This window comes from Stenella coeruleoalba (assembly GCF_951394435.1).
Source record: "Stenella coeruleoalba genome assembly, chromosome: 10".
NCBI lineage: Eukaryota > Metazoa > Chordata > Mammalia > Artiodactyla > Delphinidae > Stenella > Stenella coeruleoalba.
Window position 1 is genome coordinate 26341385 of NC_137156.1, and position 17190 is coordinate 26358574.

Genomic DNA, 17190 nt, shown 5'->3' on the forward strand with positions numbered 1-17190 from the left:
CCTGTTGGGTCATTCTGGAAGGATTTGGCCATTTGGCCAAAACAGCTGAGTATTTCCTGCCAGAGAGGCGCTTGGCAAAAGCTTGTCTTTCAGGGAAGAGGTTCCAGAAGAGTCTTATTTTGTTCTCATTCACTGGCCATATTTCCTCTCTCTTCCCAGCTGCTTGAAGTAACTTGGTCATATTGCACATTCCCCAGCTCTGATCCCTTGGGTGCGTCGTTACTGAGTGTCCTTCCAGATTTGGACACTCATGTTAACACTTTCATCTTCAGACATTCTGTTTGTTTTATAGAAGGAATGTTCATTTGAAGGAAATTCAAAGATAAAGAGGGCTTTACAATTTATTATTATCGGACTCACGTCTCTATGAGGAAGAGGCTTTTTGAATGAAAGGGCTCAACCCCCTGCCACGATGACCCCTTGAGGCATTCTTGAAGGAGACGGTCTATCAAATTCTGATCACCTGGTGAGCAAACCCACAGTTGGGTGTCCAGCTGTCACACATGAACTGGATTACTGCTCACCAACATGAAAGTGTATTTGTTCACCGTGGACAGAGCTAGTGATGCAAACAGAAAATAGCTTGCGCATGGCTGCACTCACGTGTATGTTCCAGGAGGAGGAAAACCGTACATGCGCATGGGGAATAATCAGAGGGTCACTTACCATTTTCTGAGCCACCCTCTGTTCCTCGTCCCCCACTTGACTTTTTTACCTTTGCTGTTCTTGGAAGCAGAGGTGTCTCTCCCATCTCACCTCAGGATCTTTCCAATGAGATTTCTCCTCCTTCTCGCCTCCTTCTTCTCCTCCTTTAACACTCACCTTGTAAGGAGCGCTATGCGTCCCATGGACACACACGTGTCAGAAGAAAGTTGGGAGAATCAGGCTGCCAGCCTCTGTCTGAGCAATTTCCTGTTCAGAGTGTCTGCAGACTGCTGCCTGGTGATCTCAGCTCCCAGCAGCTGCCTCTTCAGTATCAGATCAATCAAAGCCTCAGTGGATTCCCCTCTGGCCACTTTCATGGCATGAATTCCATCACCTGGAGGGAGTGCACCTAAAATAGCCCTGGCCCACTGCCTGGTCCTGGGGGCAGCCAGGAGTTCCAGTTATGGTCAAGTTCTTACCTCCTAGTCAGTTAATTGAAATAGTTTTTCTACATAAAGTTAGTACCAACTTCAGAGAAATACCATTTATTAACACGTTGTCAATAACAAATGAATTGTGGTACTCTGTGGTTCTGGAATTAGGTGTTTCTCCCTAAGTATATGTGGAATTACTTTTTTCAACAACAGACTTGCTCTAATTTTTTGTTTTTCTTCTTCGCCTTTCAGTCTTTAAAGAAGCTCAACCATGCCAATGTAGTAAAATTAAAAGAAGTTATCAGGGAAAATGATCATCTTTATTTTATCTTTGAGTACATGAAGGAAAATCTTTACCAACTCATTAAAGAAAGGTACAGTGTGGTCATCATGATCTTAGAAATAAATGTTGCAAAGTGGATGTGTTTTCTTTCTGCTTTTGTTTATTGTGGTCATGCTGCTTGGCCTTGGCTGTTTAAAGCTGCCCATGAGATGAGGGGCCCCATCTGCATTCCTGCTTTGGAGGCCCTGTGATAACGGCAGAGAAGCTGCTTTCAGTGCTGCCGTCTTGAATGTCTTAATGGGTTATTCACCCTAACAGGCTCAGAGATTTAACAGATACTCTGCAGCTCTCCTTCCCAACAGGACTGTATGGGCAGAGTGACCACAAGTGAGGGGTGTAGCAGCTTCATTCATTCTGAGCCATCCATCGGAACTTCCAGGTTCCTTTCAGTGCCTTTCTTGCTACGGTGCACAGGGCTCGCATGCTGGGAAGACAAAGAAACTAATTTAAAAAACTTACCTCTGATGGTCATTTTGGACTTGACAAGTAAACCATGTAGAACCTCTTGGGCACATTTTCCTGGTGGCAGTTGAATGCCATTCTGAGCATCCTTCTGAGTGATTTCAGTGAACAAGTATCGTTTCCGTTGTCAATAACAGCAGAGAAGCTGTGTGGTTTGCCCAACCAGGGAAAATGTCACTATCCACTGCATCTCATGAGCCCTTCATCTGAAAGACCTCAGATTTTCCCCATCAAAAATTTTTAAGCTTTAATTATATTATGGAGAGAGGAGACTTTTATATGATACCTTGGAGGGAATTTGTTTGTTATTAAATGTTTGATCGTTTCTTTTTTGTAACATAACTGATTTGGTGCTTATAAGGTAGGCTCTCTTACATGGATAAGCAGTTGTTTTTCTTTGATCTTTATTATCAGAGGATCTAGTCAAATTAGCATGTCAGCAAGTGTTTTCTTAAATTCTTACTGTATAACGAAAAGAGCATGAAAACGGGCTTTGTTTTCATTAACAAATTTCATAAATCTAGACTTATAACTTTTTTTCCTCTGCCCTATACAGAAATAAGTTGTTTCCTGAATCTGCTATAAGAAATATCATGTATCAGATATTGCAAGGACTTGCATTTATTCACAAACACGGTAGGTGATTTGGAGTATTGTGCTTTGGAATAGCAGTGAAATGCTGTCATCAGGTAGAAGATGTAGGAAGCATCAGTGTCTTTTGTAATTGACTCTCAGAAAAAATTGAAGAGTTGAGAGGCTGACAATGGATTTTGGAATATGTTATCTTCTGTAGCTTGATTTCTGAATTTCCCTCATTATTTATCATGTCTGTGTGTTCTTATTCATTAGGCTTTAACATGAAGCTTGTTAGTTACAGATCTAAGAGTTATTCCTGACCATTAACTGGTGTATTAATCAGGAACCTACGATTAGAATTCATAGAAGCTTCACATATGATGTTTAACCTACTAACTAACACTGCTTTGCTGTGGCTTTTCATTTTTTTAATGTATTTCAATTTCAGCTTGTTCAGAAGGGTGCAAAGTGGTCTAACAAGATCTGTGCAATCCAGGAAAATAAAATACACTTAAAATAAGCAAAGAAAAAGGCAAAACAAGGCACGGACATAGCCGGGGTGAGGTCAATCGACAAAATACATGTCAGCAAGTTTTACTTAAGTAGAAGAAGCAGGCTACAGATGTGAGCCTGAGTTTGCTGTCAGACAATGCAGAACGTGAAACACAACCAATTACAACCTACATGGTTCCTCCAAGGTAAAAACAGTTCAGTTGCCCAAGAGAAGCAGAACTTTTCTTGGTACTGATACCAGAGAGGTTTCTGTCATGGATCCTTATGTAACATGACTTTATGGTAAACACGGTGACAAGTTACATGGGACAGTTTCAGGTCATCTTCCTCAATATAGGCCAATTACATCACCTGATCAGAGAAAATGGTCCTACTGGGGCCCAGTATGATCCACTCTGGGGATGGTCTGGTGAGTCCAGGGAGAGATTTAAGGCATCCAGAGGTGTGGATGGTCACATACCCTTCAGGAAATCCTCCATCACTATTGTTCTTAGCTGAACTTTTGAACAGTATTGAGTAGCAATGCATTTGAGGTTATATTTCCAGCAAGTCCTGAGGCATTACTAGTTTGGGTTACTAACTGGCCACAGACCCAACTTGGGTTGGGTCGGTATGTTCTCATGAACGCAGAGCCTCGGGATGGACGTGTCCACCAGGGGAGCCAGGAGTCCCTCAGAAGGCCATTTGAGGTTGCTTTGACATACAGACAGATGGCAAGCTGATCTTGCACAGACAGAAATCTGTTCCCTCCCAGTCTAAGGGTATCATTGCCATTGCAAATATTGCACCAACAAATGAGTTTCATTACCCAATAAGGAAACTGGGCGGAAGCCCTTTGATGATACAGTCAGTTCAGATTTGACGCAAATTGGCAGTGAGGGGAAAAGACACTGTGCTGCTTGGTACGTCTGGGACCCTTCCCAGCCTGCTCTGTGACCCCTAAGCAACCATCACATGTAGAGGCCAAACAGAGGCTGTCTGTACAAGTTCTTGGAAGCTGCGGGCATGTGCTGAATAATTCGAGAGTGATATGCAAGCCCATGAACCAATTCTAGTAAAAAGTTTTCCGTAAAAGGTATCTCTGATTCCACTGACACGGGTAGAAGGAGCACTTTTGCCACAAGAATTTCCCAAGGGATGGTATGAGTCTGCAAAATGCTGAAAACTTCTGGTATGGTGTCTTTAGGGACAAGTAGGAGGAGAAGAGGCACTTACTAGATCTGAGAGCCCAGGAAAAAGAAATGGTGAGAAATCAAAGGGATTCTCCAAAGAGAAAGGCCAACCAGAAGTTTTCACATAGGGACCCGTCATAGTGTCTCAGTTACTGGGGCTCTTTGCTCAGTACTGGGAACGGCATGGTGGATCTATAAGAAAGTTGACACGTGTTGGCTTTCTCTTCCTTTCCTTTTTGTTGCTTTTTGTGAGACTCAGATAGTTGTTGCCAGAAAGAACTTGTATCCTTTTATCCAGGTCTCTACCAAATCCCATCAAATCAACGCAGATGCGCACGCACACACACGCACCCATACTTGGGCATACACACGCACACATCTGCGTGGACACATGCACATGTGCACCTACACATACACTCTCCCCCCAATACCCACAAATGCACATGTATGCACACACACACAGAGTACATATTCGTATCCAGTAATTTAGCATCCCTAAATTATTGTGTCAAAACACCTCTTTGAAACTCTGCACTGTCAGTCTTCCTTGCACACCTTACATACTCCGATTGTGTTCAGAAATGGTGGAAGGGAAAGCTCAGTTTAGGACGGTCAGACCTCCTTCGCTTTTCTAACCCCAGCACCATGCTTCTCCCTAAGATTCTTGTGGACACTCTCCCCCAGCTAAGTGCCAGTCCCAGTCTGAGCTTAATATTATTTCATCCGTTACCTTATTTGTTTCCTTGCCAGTTTCTCAGGTAGAGACGACAGATGGTATCTATTCCTTTCAAAGAAGAGGAAACTGAGGTTCAGAGAGGTTTAAAGACCTGCCAAAGACCCCACTGCATTAAAGCAGTAGAGCGGAGATTAGCTCCCGTATCTGTGCCCGTTTGCTACACTTCTCTAGAAAAACCTGTGTCTTCTCACAGAGAACAGAGAACAAGAAGTGAAGAAAGTGGTGATAGTAGTTGGAGGTGGGGTGGATATTCACTTTGCAGGTTCTATCTCATTTTCATTGATAAATGATTTTTGAAAGCTTTGAATGGTTTTCATACGGTGTTGACATAACTTTGGAGCTTTATGTTGTTCTTTTCCTCCAGTCACGGAAAAGAAATAATCAAAAGCACTTTGCAGATTTGTCTTGTGAGTTTCAGGCTCTTCTCTGTTGTCTGGTTCTCACAGTGAGAAGGTGCATTCTGTCCCTGGGAGTGGACTCCTTTGGGAGCAGAGAACAGAGCTGCAGGTGGTTGCCATGGCCATGGTTCATGTCAGTGACTGCTTCCCCCCACAGGGAATGAAAACTCAGCTCCACTTGGTGCTGATCGAGCAATGCCAAAGCAGATATACTTTGCAGGAATTAAATAATTAATGCAAACCGTGTTTCATCCTTGCCCTGCCCTTACAGACATCCATGCAGGAAATCCAGAATGCCTTAGGTGGCTTAGAGGACAATGTTTGGCCCCAAGAGGTGGTTCTCTGCTACCGTGTTTCACCACTGTCTTGCTGTGCGTGACCTTGAGTCAGCCCTTGGCCTTTCTATGTGTTGCTGTCCTCCTGGCCTTATTGATAAAAGCACTGTGGGTTTAAATTCAGTAATACCTGTGAAATTACAACTTCCCTAGCAGGAAGTTGTGCTACAGAAATTCATAATGTTTAAGTATTCTCTGGTTATTTCCCTATATTCCTATCAGATTCCTCATGAACAGAATGTGGAGGGGAGAAAGCCTTCTTTGTGGCTTGATGTTTTTCTTGCCCAAGGGTTGTTAATAAAAAAACGAAGCACAACGCATTTTCTGCCAGGATGAAAGAGAAAATCCCTCTGTTATTCGACTGGCATGGGGTACCCTGAAATTAAATTGGAGGTCTGTTCCTGTGTTCTGAAAGCCAAACAGTTTCGAACAGGAAGATTCTGTGTTAACAGCACTTTGCCGTTGCCTGATCTCTGAATAACCCAGCAATAAGGGTTTCCACTGTGAATCAGAAGCTCAGAGGGTGACGTGGGCTCATTGTTACAAGCCTGAGTGCACACATCAGCAGAACACGTGCCCAGCCAGGAGTCAGATCAGAACTTAGTGCCACCTCCTCACAGGCGGGGGGGGCCCCGGGGGGGGGTGAGGGGGGGTGGGCAGTCACCGGCCTCGCGAGCCTTAATTCTTATCTGCAACAAATGGAGCCGTGTCTGCCTGTCCCCCTTGCCAGGTTGTGGGGAAGATAAAATGAGAGGATTCGTACTACTAACAGTGACAAGCTCTTGCAAGGTGCAGATGTGCCAAGCGCTGCACTGAAAGCTCTACAAATATTAACACGCTGAATCCTGCAAAACAACCCCATGAGGTAGATGCTGTTATTTCCCCATTTTACAGAGGAGGAAAGTGAAGCACAGAGAGGTTAAGTGATTTTCCAGCCAGATTTGAAATCAGGCAACCTGATCGGTCTACACACTTAACCACTGTGCAGCGTTTCCTCTCATAGTGATAAAATCGTGATGCTTCGTTAAAATAGAGATGAAAAGTAAAGGTACACGACAAGAGGGTCTTATACCTTAAATTACCAAGGAATAGAACTCATGGGTATAAGGCTGATAATAATTATTGCTATTATTCAGTAATGAAAAGAACAGAGGGCCAGATATTCTACAGACATATTCACAAATGCTTCCTAGTTATAAAGGCTTATCCTTGAATACAGTATAACAGGTGACATATGTCAACTGACAAATACAGTTTTCATCAGTCACTGTTAAAGAGTCTGTTTGCAGTTCAACTTTTTTTCCTAGCCATTTTCCCTCTGATAGTTTATTTTGGGCCTGAAGTATGATCCATAGAAAGGAAAGCTGCTTAGAGGGATAAATGGGGAACCAGAATCTTCTCTCTCCTCATTTCATTAGTGCCCATGTTCTCCGTGGAAGTAGGATTAAAGATGAGTTAGCAGGGAAAGGATAAAGCTTGACCGATGGGAGGAGGTGGTCAGTGTGTACTGGAGCGTGACCTGGGTGGAAGCAAGGTCCGAGGTCTGGAGTCCAAGAATGATGCTTGTATCTGAGTATAGTTGATGTGATAGGATGAACTGAACAGGGAGAAGATGCAGGTTTGTTGAGTGGGTGTTATATAGATGGTGGCAGGGGGAGTTGCAGTGGGGCCTGGGGGTGGAGGACATTTCATTATCAGAGAAATGCCACTTATGTTTGGAAACAACAGTGTAGCCCAACTAGAGGAGAAAAAGGGAGTCTAAGAGGAGAGACAGGGTGAATGTGGACTTGAGAGGCCCAGCACCACAAGTCAAGATTTGGCTGTCTGGATCGACAGGGACAGAACAGAGCCGGATAGGGCAAGAGCTCTGACACACTTCTTGGTAGGATTGTGACCAATTCATCCCCCGCTACCCCCATGACTCACTTTTCCCATCTGTTCAGTAAGAAAATGATGTCTGCCATCTCTTTTCTCCATGCTTTTGATGCTCTGAGTGTTTAGGAAGAGAGACCATCGGTCTCGCAGGTCATATGTTTTAGGGGCCACGGGAGCCTTGCTGGATGCACTGGCAAAAGATCCCATTCTCATAACTGCTTGCATTTTTAAGTCAGAGAAAGGGCAGAAAGGACAGATAGGAGGTATTTTGATGGAAAATGTGACACAGCTCCATTACTGTCTGGGGACAGATGGATCCAGCATAACTACAAGCTACCTGGATGTCATATCAAACGTTCAAGAAGGAGAGAGAATTTGGGAGAGGAGAAGAGTGGTTTGGGACAGGTCAGTGCAAGGGTGACAGTGACATCAGCTGCTGTCCCATCAGAGACACAGGTCTGGAGAGGATTGAGCAGGCACGTTAGAGATGCAGCCTTGAGCACATCGGCACAGAGGTGGGTGAGGAATAGCCGGCGTCTTCAGTGAGAGCTCTTCCTTCCTCCCGTAAATGCGCTCGTAGAATCCAGCTTCACAACATTGGTGACGGTGGCAGGTAACCAGTAACCCCACCGGCAGCACTGACACAGCTGTATTTCCGGTTTTGATGACCCATTGAGACTTAGACTCAGGTAGAATGATGTCTGTCAGTGGTACTCTCTGCAAGAGGAAGGTTTGGGGTCTTCAGAGGCATGTGATACTGATCAGTGGGTGTTTGAGTCTCTCCTACATGTACCCCCAAAGCCCTGCGGTAGCTGAGACAGGCTTCCCATCCCGTGAGTTATCTCCGCCTTTCACAATGCGAATTGCAGATGCACCCCTGTGCTTCTTTACTGGGCAAAGTCATCAGTATTTGACATTTAAACGTTTGTTGCAACACACACCAGAATCTCATATACGAGTAGGTCCTATTCATAAATCCCTTGTTTCTTAAACAAAAAATGTGATTGTGTTTTTGCTGTGATGTAAACTCTCAGTAGCCATAAGACTTGTCTTTTGAAATGGTTTTAACCTCAAATTCTTTCTGGCTGACTGGGGCAAGGCAGGCATGATATATTTTTCTTTGAGTGACAATTTCTTTTTGCCAAGTTATCTCAGCCCATAATGGAGTTTTGATATTTTAAAAGAAGTCTGCTCTCTTGGAAAAAAATTATGAAGATCAACTTTTGAATGATTCGACATTTTTGTATTTGTCAAGGGGAAATGAATGGTCCAAAGGGCTCTGCATTACCCTTGGGATGAATGTACAGAGCCTTCAGTGTCATACCAGACTATCAGTGTCATGAAAAGAGCAATACAGCTGCAAAGAGTAATGCAGGCACGATCTTGCCTCTGAATTCCTTCTCCACCACCTCCGCAGGCTTCTTCCATCGGGACTTAAAGCCGGAGAACCTCCTCTGTATGGGACCCGAACTCGTGAAAATTGCAGACTTTGGATTGGCCCGAGAAATCCGATCAAGACCTCCATACACGGACTATGTATCTACCAGATGGTGAGTACCATCTTCCTCAAAGGATTTAATTGCACTTCTTTAAAAATATACCATTATACTGAGGATAATATTAGTGTTTGCATTTCTTATTTTTTTTTTTTGCGATACGCGGGCCTCTCACTGCTGTGGCCTCTCCCGTTGCGGAGCACAGGCTCCGTCCGCGCAGGCTCGGTGGCCATGGCTCATGGGCCCAGCCGCTCCGCGGCAGGTGGGATCTTCCTGGACCGGGGCACGAACTCGCGTCCCCTCAATCGGCAGGCGGATTCTCAACCACTGCGCCACCAGGGAAGCCCTGCATTTCTTATTTTTAAAGACCATTTAAAGACCATGTGATTATACTGAGGATAATATTATTGTCACAAATACTAATTTTCCACTAAGAACACCATTTGAAACACATATGTGTAGGAATGTTGGCATTGTACAAGCCTAAAAGCTTGTATTATAGGGGCTTCCCTGGTGGCACAGTGGTTAAAAATCTGCCTGCCAGTGCAGGGGACACGGGTTTGAGCCCTGACCCGGGAAGATCCCACATGCTGTGGAGCAACCAAGCCCGTGTGCCACAACTACTGAGCCTGTGCTCTAGAGCCCTGAGCCACAACTACTGAAGGCCGCACGCCTAGAGCCCGTGCTCCGCAACAAGAGAAGCCACCGCAGTGAGACGCCCACACACCACAACAAAGAGTAGCCCCTGCTCACCGCAACTAGAGAAAACCCATGCATGGTAACAAAGACCCAACGCAACCAAAAATAAATAAAATAAAAATAAATAAATTTATTTTTTTTTTAAAAAGCTTGTGTTGTAAACAATTTTAGAAGGAAGTCCAACAGGGAACTATATTCAATATCTTGTAATAAACTATAATGGAAAAGAATCTGAAAAAGAATATATGTATCTGAATCACTTTGTTGTACAACAGACACTAACACACACTGTAAATCGAATATACTTCAATAAAAAACTTTTTTAAAAAGGAAGTCCCTTGTGCTTTTCCATAATCTAAATAATATTCTGTATATAGAGCTTCCAGAAGACCTTTTCCTAAAAGAGTTGTGTGAAAGATTCTCCAAAGACCTGTCTGAAAATCAGCCAGTTGGTGTTATTAAAACTTTCAGGCCCTAAGAATTTGATTTAAGCAGTTGGCCATGACCAAGAAGAGCCTACAGACCACTAGCTCTATATTCTCTCTTGCTCCTTTTCCGTCCTCTCTCACTCGCTCTTTTCCTCTTCTCTCTCACTGTCTATATTGCTCGAAAATGCTATAGAGCAGAGGCCTGTCAAGAAATGCTCCATAGAAAACGCTGTGAAGCGGAGGAGTCCAGCTTTACGCTGCAGCTACAGCTGTTGCTTGATGAGTCCGTGCACCGCCCTGAACTAGACAGAAAACAGAAATACAGAAACGCTCTGAGGAGCTGAGTGTGTATTTAGTTTGCTTCTGACCGGCGGGTATGGAACTAGCTTCTCCTTGGTCTTGCAGGTACCGGGCCCCGGAGGTGCTCCTGCGGTCCACAAACTATAGCTCCCCCATCGACATCTGGGCCGTGGGCTGCATCATGGCAGAGGTGTACACCCTCCGGCCACTCTTCCCCGGGGCCAGTGAGATCGACACAATCTTCAAAATCTGCCAAGTGCTGGGGACACCCAAAAAGGTAATGAGGTGGGACAAAGGCCTGTGGGACAAAGCTGCAGCTTCCTGTGTTCCCTGCCCCCCGCCCTGGGCAGCACCGGCTCGTTCTGGATCTTCCTCGCCCTGGGTAGTCCTCCACGCCCTTCTCCTACCCTGCAGTGGAAGACGTCCTGGCTTCCTCTGCTTTTCTGCCCGCGTCCTCTCCGCTCGCTTGCAGAGCTTCTGCGTTCTCGTGGCTACAACTCTTATCCGTGCAGACGTCTCCTAATGTGATCTGTAGCCCTCCCCCTTTCCTTTATAACTCTGGTCACAAATTTACATCTTCCTCTGGGATGTTTCCCTGACACCCTCACCCTTACCTCCAACTCAGCACGTCTGACCCAGACTGCTTACGCGGGCCTCTCACTGCTGTGGCCTCTCCCGTTGCGGAGCACAGGCTCCGGACGCGCAGGCTCAGCGACCATGGCTCACGGGCCCAGCCACTCCGCAGCATGCGGGATCCTCCCAGACCGGGGCACGAACCCGCGTCCCCTGCATCGGCAGGCGGACTCTCAACCACTGCGCCACGAGGGGAGCCCCAGACTGCTTTTTGTTTCGCCCCCAACCAGCCTCCTTCGCTCATTCCCCACTTCTGCCTGTGGTCCCATCACATCCCAGAGCCTAGCCTTGAGGCTGAGTTTCAGTTTTACCTTCTTCCTCTCTCCCTTGCTCCCCTTTCCCTTTATCCAAGCAGCTGGCCCATAGATCCTGCTATCTCCAGCCGGTATCTCAGACTGAAGCCCTGCCTGTGTCTGGGGAGGGGGGCACCTCCCCAGTCTTTCTGCCTTCAAGTCTTTTCCCTCCAGCGTTTCTTCCAGTCTGTGGCCAGACTTATTCCCCTAAAGAACAGCTCTGGTACTGTCCTCCCCTCCTAAAAATATCTACTGCCCAGCCCCCTAACTCTAATCCCTTATCCGCCACTTGCACCCCTCCTGGCTCTGTGCATTTCAGTACCCACAGTGCCACCGCCACCATAGTTAGTATGGACGTGGCAGTGACACGTCATACACGCCAGATTATAAAGTCCGATCACAGCAATTGGCTGAGCGAGATTTTCTACCTTTTCCTTCTTTCAGACTGACTGGCCTGAAGGCTACCAACTGTCGAGTGCTATGAACTTCCGCTGGCCCCACTGTGTGCCCAATAACTTGAAGACCCTGATTCCAAATGCCAGCAGCGAAGCAGTTCATCTCCTGAGAGACATGCTGCAGTGGGATCCCAAGAAACGGCCAACAGCTAGTCAGGTTTCCTTCCATTTTCTTCGGATGCGTTTCTCTCGAAGTTCATGTCTAACTGTGAATAATTCCTATAAATCTCATGGGAAGTATTTTATTAGGCATTACGTGTGAAAACTAGTATTGAATACCACTAATGGTGAACTATATAAGGTATAAGAACTTAAAATAGTTTGAAACTGTCTGTGTCTCAAGTAGTTAAGGTGTAAACAATATATTGCCTTGAAGATTGCCGTACAATTCACGTCATATATCACCGTATACGTGAAAATGAAAATAAACATATATCCACCTGTCTTTGGCAGATGTTTTCAAATATATTCTCTATGAGTTAAGATGATGTAGCAGTTTGTTTATAAGGCAGTACTGGTTGTTGAAAGGCAGTTTCAAAGTGAAAATATCTTGTAAGATCCAAATCACTCATTTTACAGATGACAGAGAGAGAGAGAGAGAGAGAGCGCTAGGATAATAAATGTAATTAGCATTTTATAGCACTTTATAGTTTGCACATGCTTTAGTATGTTTTTATGTGATTTTAACGCTGTGAAGTCTCCATGAGATAGGTGTTAACTGTTTTCATTCTATAAATGAGAAAACTGAATCTCAGGAAGTATAAGCGATTTGCAAAAAAAAAAAAAAAAAGAAAAGAAAGCTTAAGTGATTTGCCTTAATACCTCTACCAGTAACTAGTACAGATAGTGTACTATCTATCAATGGCAGTTCTGTCACGTGGATGACACATCTTCTGTTTTCCCAATTCCATACCTCCTGTTTTCCCAATCCGCCCTCCCCCAAGGCCACTTTGACTTAGATTATAAAGTACACCCAAAAGAGACACACAGTGCCATGGGCTTCAAACACCGCCAGGCCTCCTGCCAGCTTCTTTTTGTGGTAGTCGTACCTGGCCCCTTCTCAGCTTGTCCCATTGATAATCCCACTGCTCAGAGAATCAAAAAGGTGACCAGTTCTAATCAGAGTCAGTGATTTGGCTGAGCGACAGTGACAGGGGCACTTGAAGATAGGGCCGACATGACGTTAGAATTTGTGAGAGCTGAGAGCTGACGGCTGGGGGGATTAAGGAATGGGAGAAAAGCAGCTGTCCAGTGGCTCAAAGAAGAAACAGCCAAGACCCTGGGTGGCTCAAGAAGGTTGGAGAAACAAATGGTTTCAGGGCAGGAAGGAAGCTTTCTGATGAACCCAGTTTTTTACAATGTAAAGTTTTTTAGAGATGAAAAGAAAAAGATTCTGTAAGGAACCCAGGAACCAAGAGAGGAATGTGTACTTTTAAGCATAGTATCAGAAAAGCTAAAAATACCCCCAAGTCAGTTGAGACTTGCAAAAATACCTGGGACTACAGAGAAGACTTTCCGCGTTAGATATCAGGGTCCAGGACCACATATCCATGTTATTTGCCTCTGTATCTACACTTACTATCGTTACAGGTGTTTATAGCTATGTCCCAGATTGATCGAGAAAGGTTATGTTGTATTCAATGACTTCCACTCAAAAAGACTAGGGAATATTTCAGAAAGAATTGCAAACCCAGCACTTTAAGATTTATCCCTCGGCGATCCAGAGAGCGTGATTATCTTGATGGGCAAGGTTTAACTGTAGCATGCATTACACTCTTGGCGTTTCTGGTGTTCAAGCAGATGCACCTGCTTATTTTATTTTTTTTTTTAGTTGAAGTATAGTTGATTGACAATATTGTGTTAATTTCAGGTGTACAGCAAAGTGATAGTTTCATATACATTTCTTTTCCATTACAGATTATTACAAGATATTGGAGGTAGTTCCCTGTGCTATACAGTAAATCCTTGTTGTTTATCTGTACCTGCTTATTTTATATTTGATTTTTCAGAGTCCTCCTGGATCGTTATACTTGGCTCTCTCCATTTTATTTTTTTTCTTTCTATGGACTGAAGAAATGTGCTTAGCACGGTGAAATATTATGTTTAAGACACACAGCAAATAAGTTACAAAGCCAGGATACTGGCAGAAGTAGCAAAGGGCATAGCAGTGAACCTGGATGCTTTACCCAAGTAATTTGAGTGTGGCAACCAGTCCGTACATTTTACACTATTTTAGATAAGGAAATTCACAAAGGGTGTTACAGATTCAGGTTGCTGTTTTATAATTGGTTTGGGCTAAGCAACTATAGTAAACCGGTTTCGTGACATCTAGCCAGCAACCCTGAATGGTGTCAACCTTCCTGGCCAGATTCTTCTCCTAAAACAGCCTTATGTGTCGTTCCAGGCGCTTCGATATCCTTACTTCCAGGTTGGGCACCCCCTGGGCAGCACCACACAGAGCCTTCAGGATTCAGGAAGACCACAGAAGGACGGTCTGGAAAAGGCAGCCCCACCGCCTCACATAAAGCCGGTCCCTCCTGCCCAGCCCCCAACCAAGCCACACACGCGCATTTCTTTGAGACAGCAGCAAGCCAGCCAGCCCCCTCAGCATCTCACATACCCCTACAAAGCCGAGGCTTCCAGGACGGATCACCTCCCAGAGGACAAGCCAAGCCCTTTGCTCTTGCCATCCCTCCACGCCAAGCATCCCCAGGCAGTAAGCAGGAAGATTCGCTCGAGAGCCCTGTGTCTGGCCTGTCCCTCCTCTGACCCTACTTACTGAGTGAAATATTTTCTTTTTCAGCAGATAAGGTCTAATTATCATAGATCTGTCTTTGCAATATCATGGAATTGTGAAAAGAGCCTTGGCTTTGGAGTTAAAGGTCTAAGTTCAAGTTCTGGCTCTGCCTGTGAATTACAGTGCCGCGCCTGGGGGCCTGGCCGTGGGGTGGTGGCCAAAGGCTGGACGCGGCCCCAGACCACTAGGGTCTCGCATCTCGGCTCTGCTGTTTCATAGCTTTGTGACCCTGTGCAGGGTACCTGGCCTCTGTGCTCCTCGCTCCCTCATCTGTGAAACAGGGGTGGATAATGAGAGCGCTAGTCATTGTTATTATCGATCCCTGTGGACTCAGTGTCCTAATCTGGAAAAGGAGGATCCTAATGCCTGTCTTGCCCACCAGACAGGGCTGTTCATGGGGATCAGAGGTCCTGCTGCTTGTGAAGATGTTTTGAAAATCATCAAGTGCCCCACTAATATTTGTAGATCATTATTCCTATCGGTGCCCTCAGTCGACGCTGGTAATGCCAGGCTGTTGATGGAGCCCAGCTCTTCCTTTTCCTCTTGCTGTTCCAAAGGAAACAGTGAGTGTTAGTCAATAAGATAATAATCTGACACGGGAGTCTGGTTTCCGTTAGCCTTATAGTGCTGTCTGAGAGTCTGATCTTCTAACACCTTTATGCAAAAATAATACTTTATCTGTCGACTAGCATTCACTCAGTGAGTGCCGGCTCCCGACTAGGGCAGCATGAGGTTACAGGGATGGTGTCTCCAGACTGTCCCCTTTGCCCCCGCCCCCCTGCAGCAGCAGTGGGTGTTTGGCAATTTCTTACTGTAGCTAATTCTGCAGTTAACTAGGATCCAGGTCTACTGAGAAGGCAAAGAAGGCATTAATTGCATTGTTTTCTATAAAAGAGCAGGTGACTGACACTTTAGCTATATTCTCTTACATTCTATTTAGGACAGTGTCAATCACACTAACTCTTTCAGAGATGAGCCCTGTTTCAGCATCCAGCCACTTTCCTCATACGTGAGAAGTACCTTAAATTTCTTTTTTTAAATCCTTATCTTACACAGCTTAGCGTCCCCATTGAATGAAAACTGATGTAATCTGTGCAGGATGAATGACACAGGTCCGGGACTGTGTTTTCCACCGTTGTCCTTTCCAATAAACAGTATATTGCATATTGGGGAAGGAAACGCCCCAGAACCCTGCTTTACATAACCGAGAAAGTTCAGAATGGGGATTACTCGTGGGTGAGCTCCGTTAATGCCAAGTATTGCTTTTTTCCCCCCTCTCCTTGTATACACAGAGAATTCTCACTGGCCTGGAGCACAAAAATGGTGAGATCAAGCCAAAGAGTAGGAGAAGGTGGGGTCTCGTTTCCAGGTTAGCAAAGGATTCTGATGGCTGGGCTGACTTAGATGACTCGGATTTCAGCCCATCGTTCACCAGGATTGACCTGAAAAACAAGAAGAGACAGAGCGATGAGACTCTGTGCAGGCAAGTGTGGGCTCCTGTCTGTGCACGGACTGCACCTGGGGTCTGTGAGGTCATCTTTACGTCCGATGAGCTGCCCAGCTCGTGCTGACCGAAACCATCTTCTCCCCACTCAGATTTGAGAGTGTTCTGGACCTGAAGCCCTCAGAGCCCGTGGGCACCGGAAATAGTGCCCCAACCCAGACATCCTATCCCCGGTGCGACACGCCCACCTTGAGGTCGGCGGCCAAGCAGCACTACCTGAAGCACTCCCGGTACCTGCCTGGTAATAAACATTCCTGCCTCTGCTCTGATCGCTGATAAGAAATCGTGTCCCTGGAGTCACGTGTTCACAAAGATCCTGTTTTGGATTGCAAGTGCTTGGGGCTTCTCTTCCGAACTGGTGGGACCACCATAGAAATACTAGCTGAAGCCCAGGCTTCACATTCTTTCTTTCTTTTTTTTTTTGGCCACATGGCATGCGGGATCTTAGTTCCCTGACCAGTGGAAGTGCGGAGTCCTAACCACTGGACCATCAGGGAATTCCCAGGCTTCACATTCTTATCTTCTGTAGTTGCCTAAGATAAGAAATTTGGTAGAGGAAACCGGGTCCAGTCCCCAGGGAAGGAGTAACCAGGAGGAACCAGGCAGCTTGCCCAAGGTCTCTCCAGAAACTACCAGCCCTGTGTGTTTTCTCAGGAAAGCAGATGGGAGCTTAGTCACCCCATGTGGCTGTACCACAGGGGTTAAGTGAAAACATTGTAGTTGGAGGGTACCCAGACCTCTCTTCGCATTCTCCGTATTCTAAGCGTACAGTGTTAGCCAACCGTTCATTCTCAAATTCATTCCATCAGTAAATCCGTATTGCACAGCGTCCCATGCTGGGCACTGAGAATCTGGTGGACACAATAGCCAGGAGGGGCCACTAGGCTGCCCCCCTCTAGGGCCTCCATTCACATCACAGGCTATGCAGTGACTTTAGCCAGCAGCCTGTAGACAGTATCCTCACCCTCGTATTTTCTAGTGGTGGGAGACAGTCCCTAAATAAATGGACACACCATAGCCACAGATGGTGACAACTGGCGTTAAGGGTGATGAAATGGGGGCAGAGGCAGTACTTTAGACAGAGTGGTCGGGGAAG

The 17190-nt window shown here is 45.6% G+C and overlaps 1 protein-coding gene across 1 annotated transcript in view; it reads left to right on the top strand.

The window, feature by feature from the left end:
* CILK1 (ciliogenesis associated kinase 1) overlaps positions 1–17190 on the top strand; it is a 33080-nt gene that overhangs the window by 6654 nt on the left and 9236 nt on the right. Inside the window, exons 3-10 of the mRNA XM_079934897.1 lie at positions 1332–1453; positions 2441–2520; positions 8907–9039; positions 10518–10689; positions 11783–11950; positions 14198–14509; positions 15883–16073; positions 16187–16335. Of these exons, the coding sequence (XP_079791023.1) occupies positions 1332–1453; positions 2441–2520; positions 8907–9039; positions 10518–10689; positions 11783–11950; positions 14198–14509; positions 15883–16073; positions 16187–16335 (1327 nt within the window). The remainder of the gene's footprint in view (positions 1–1331; positions 1454–2440; positions 2521–8906; positions 9040–10517; positions 10690–11782; positions 11951–14197; positions 14510–15882; positions 16074–16186; positions 16336–17190) is intronic.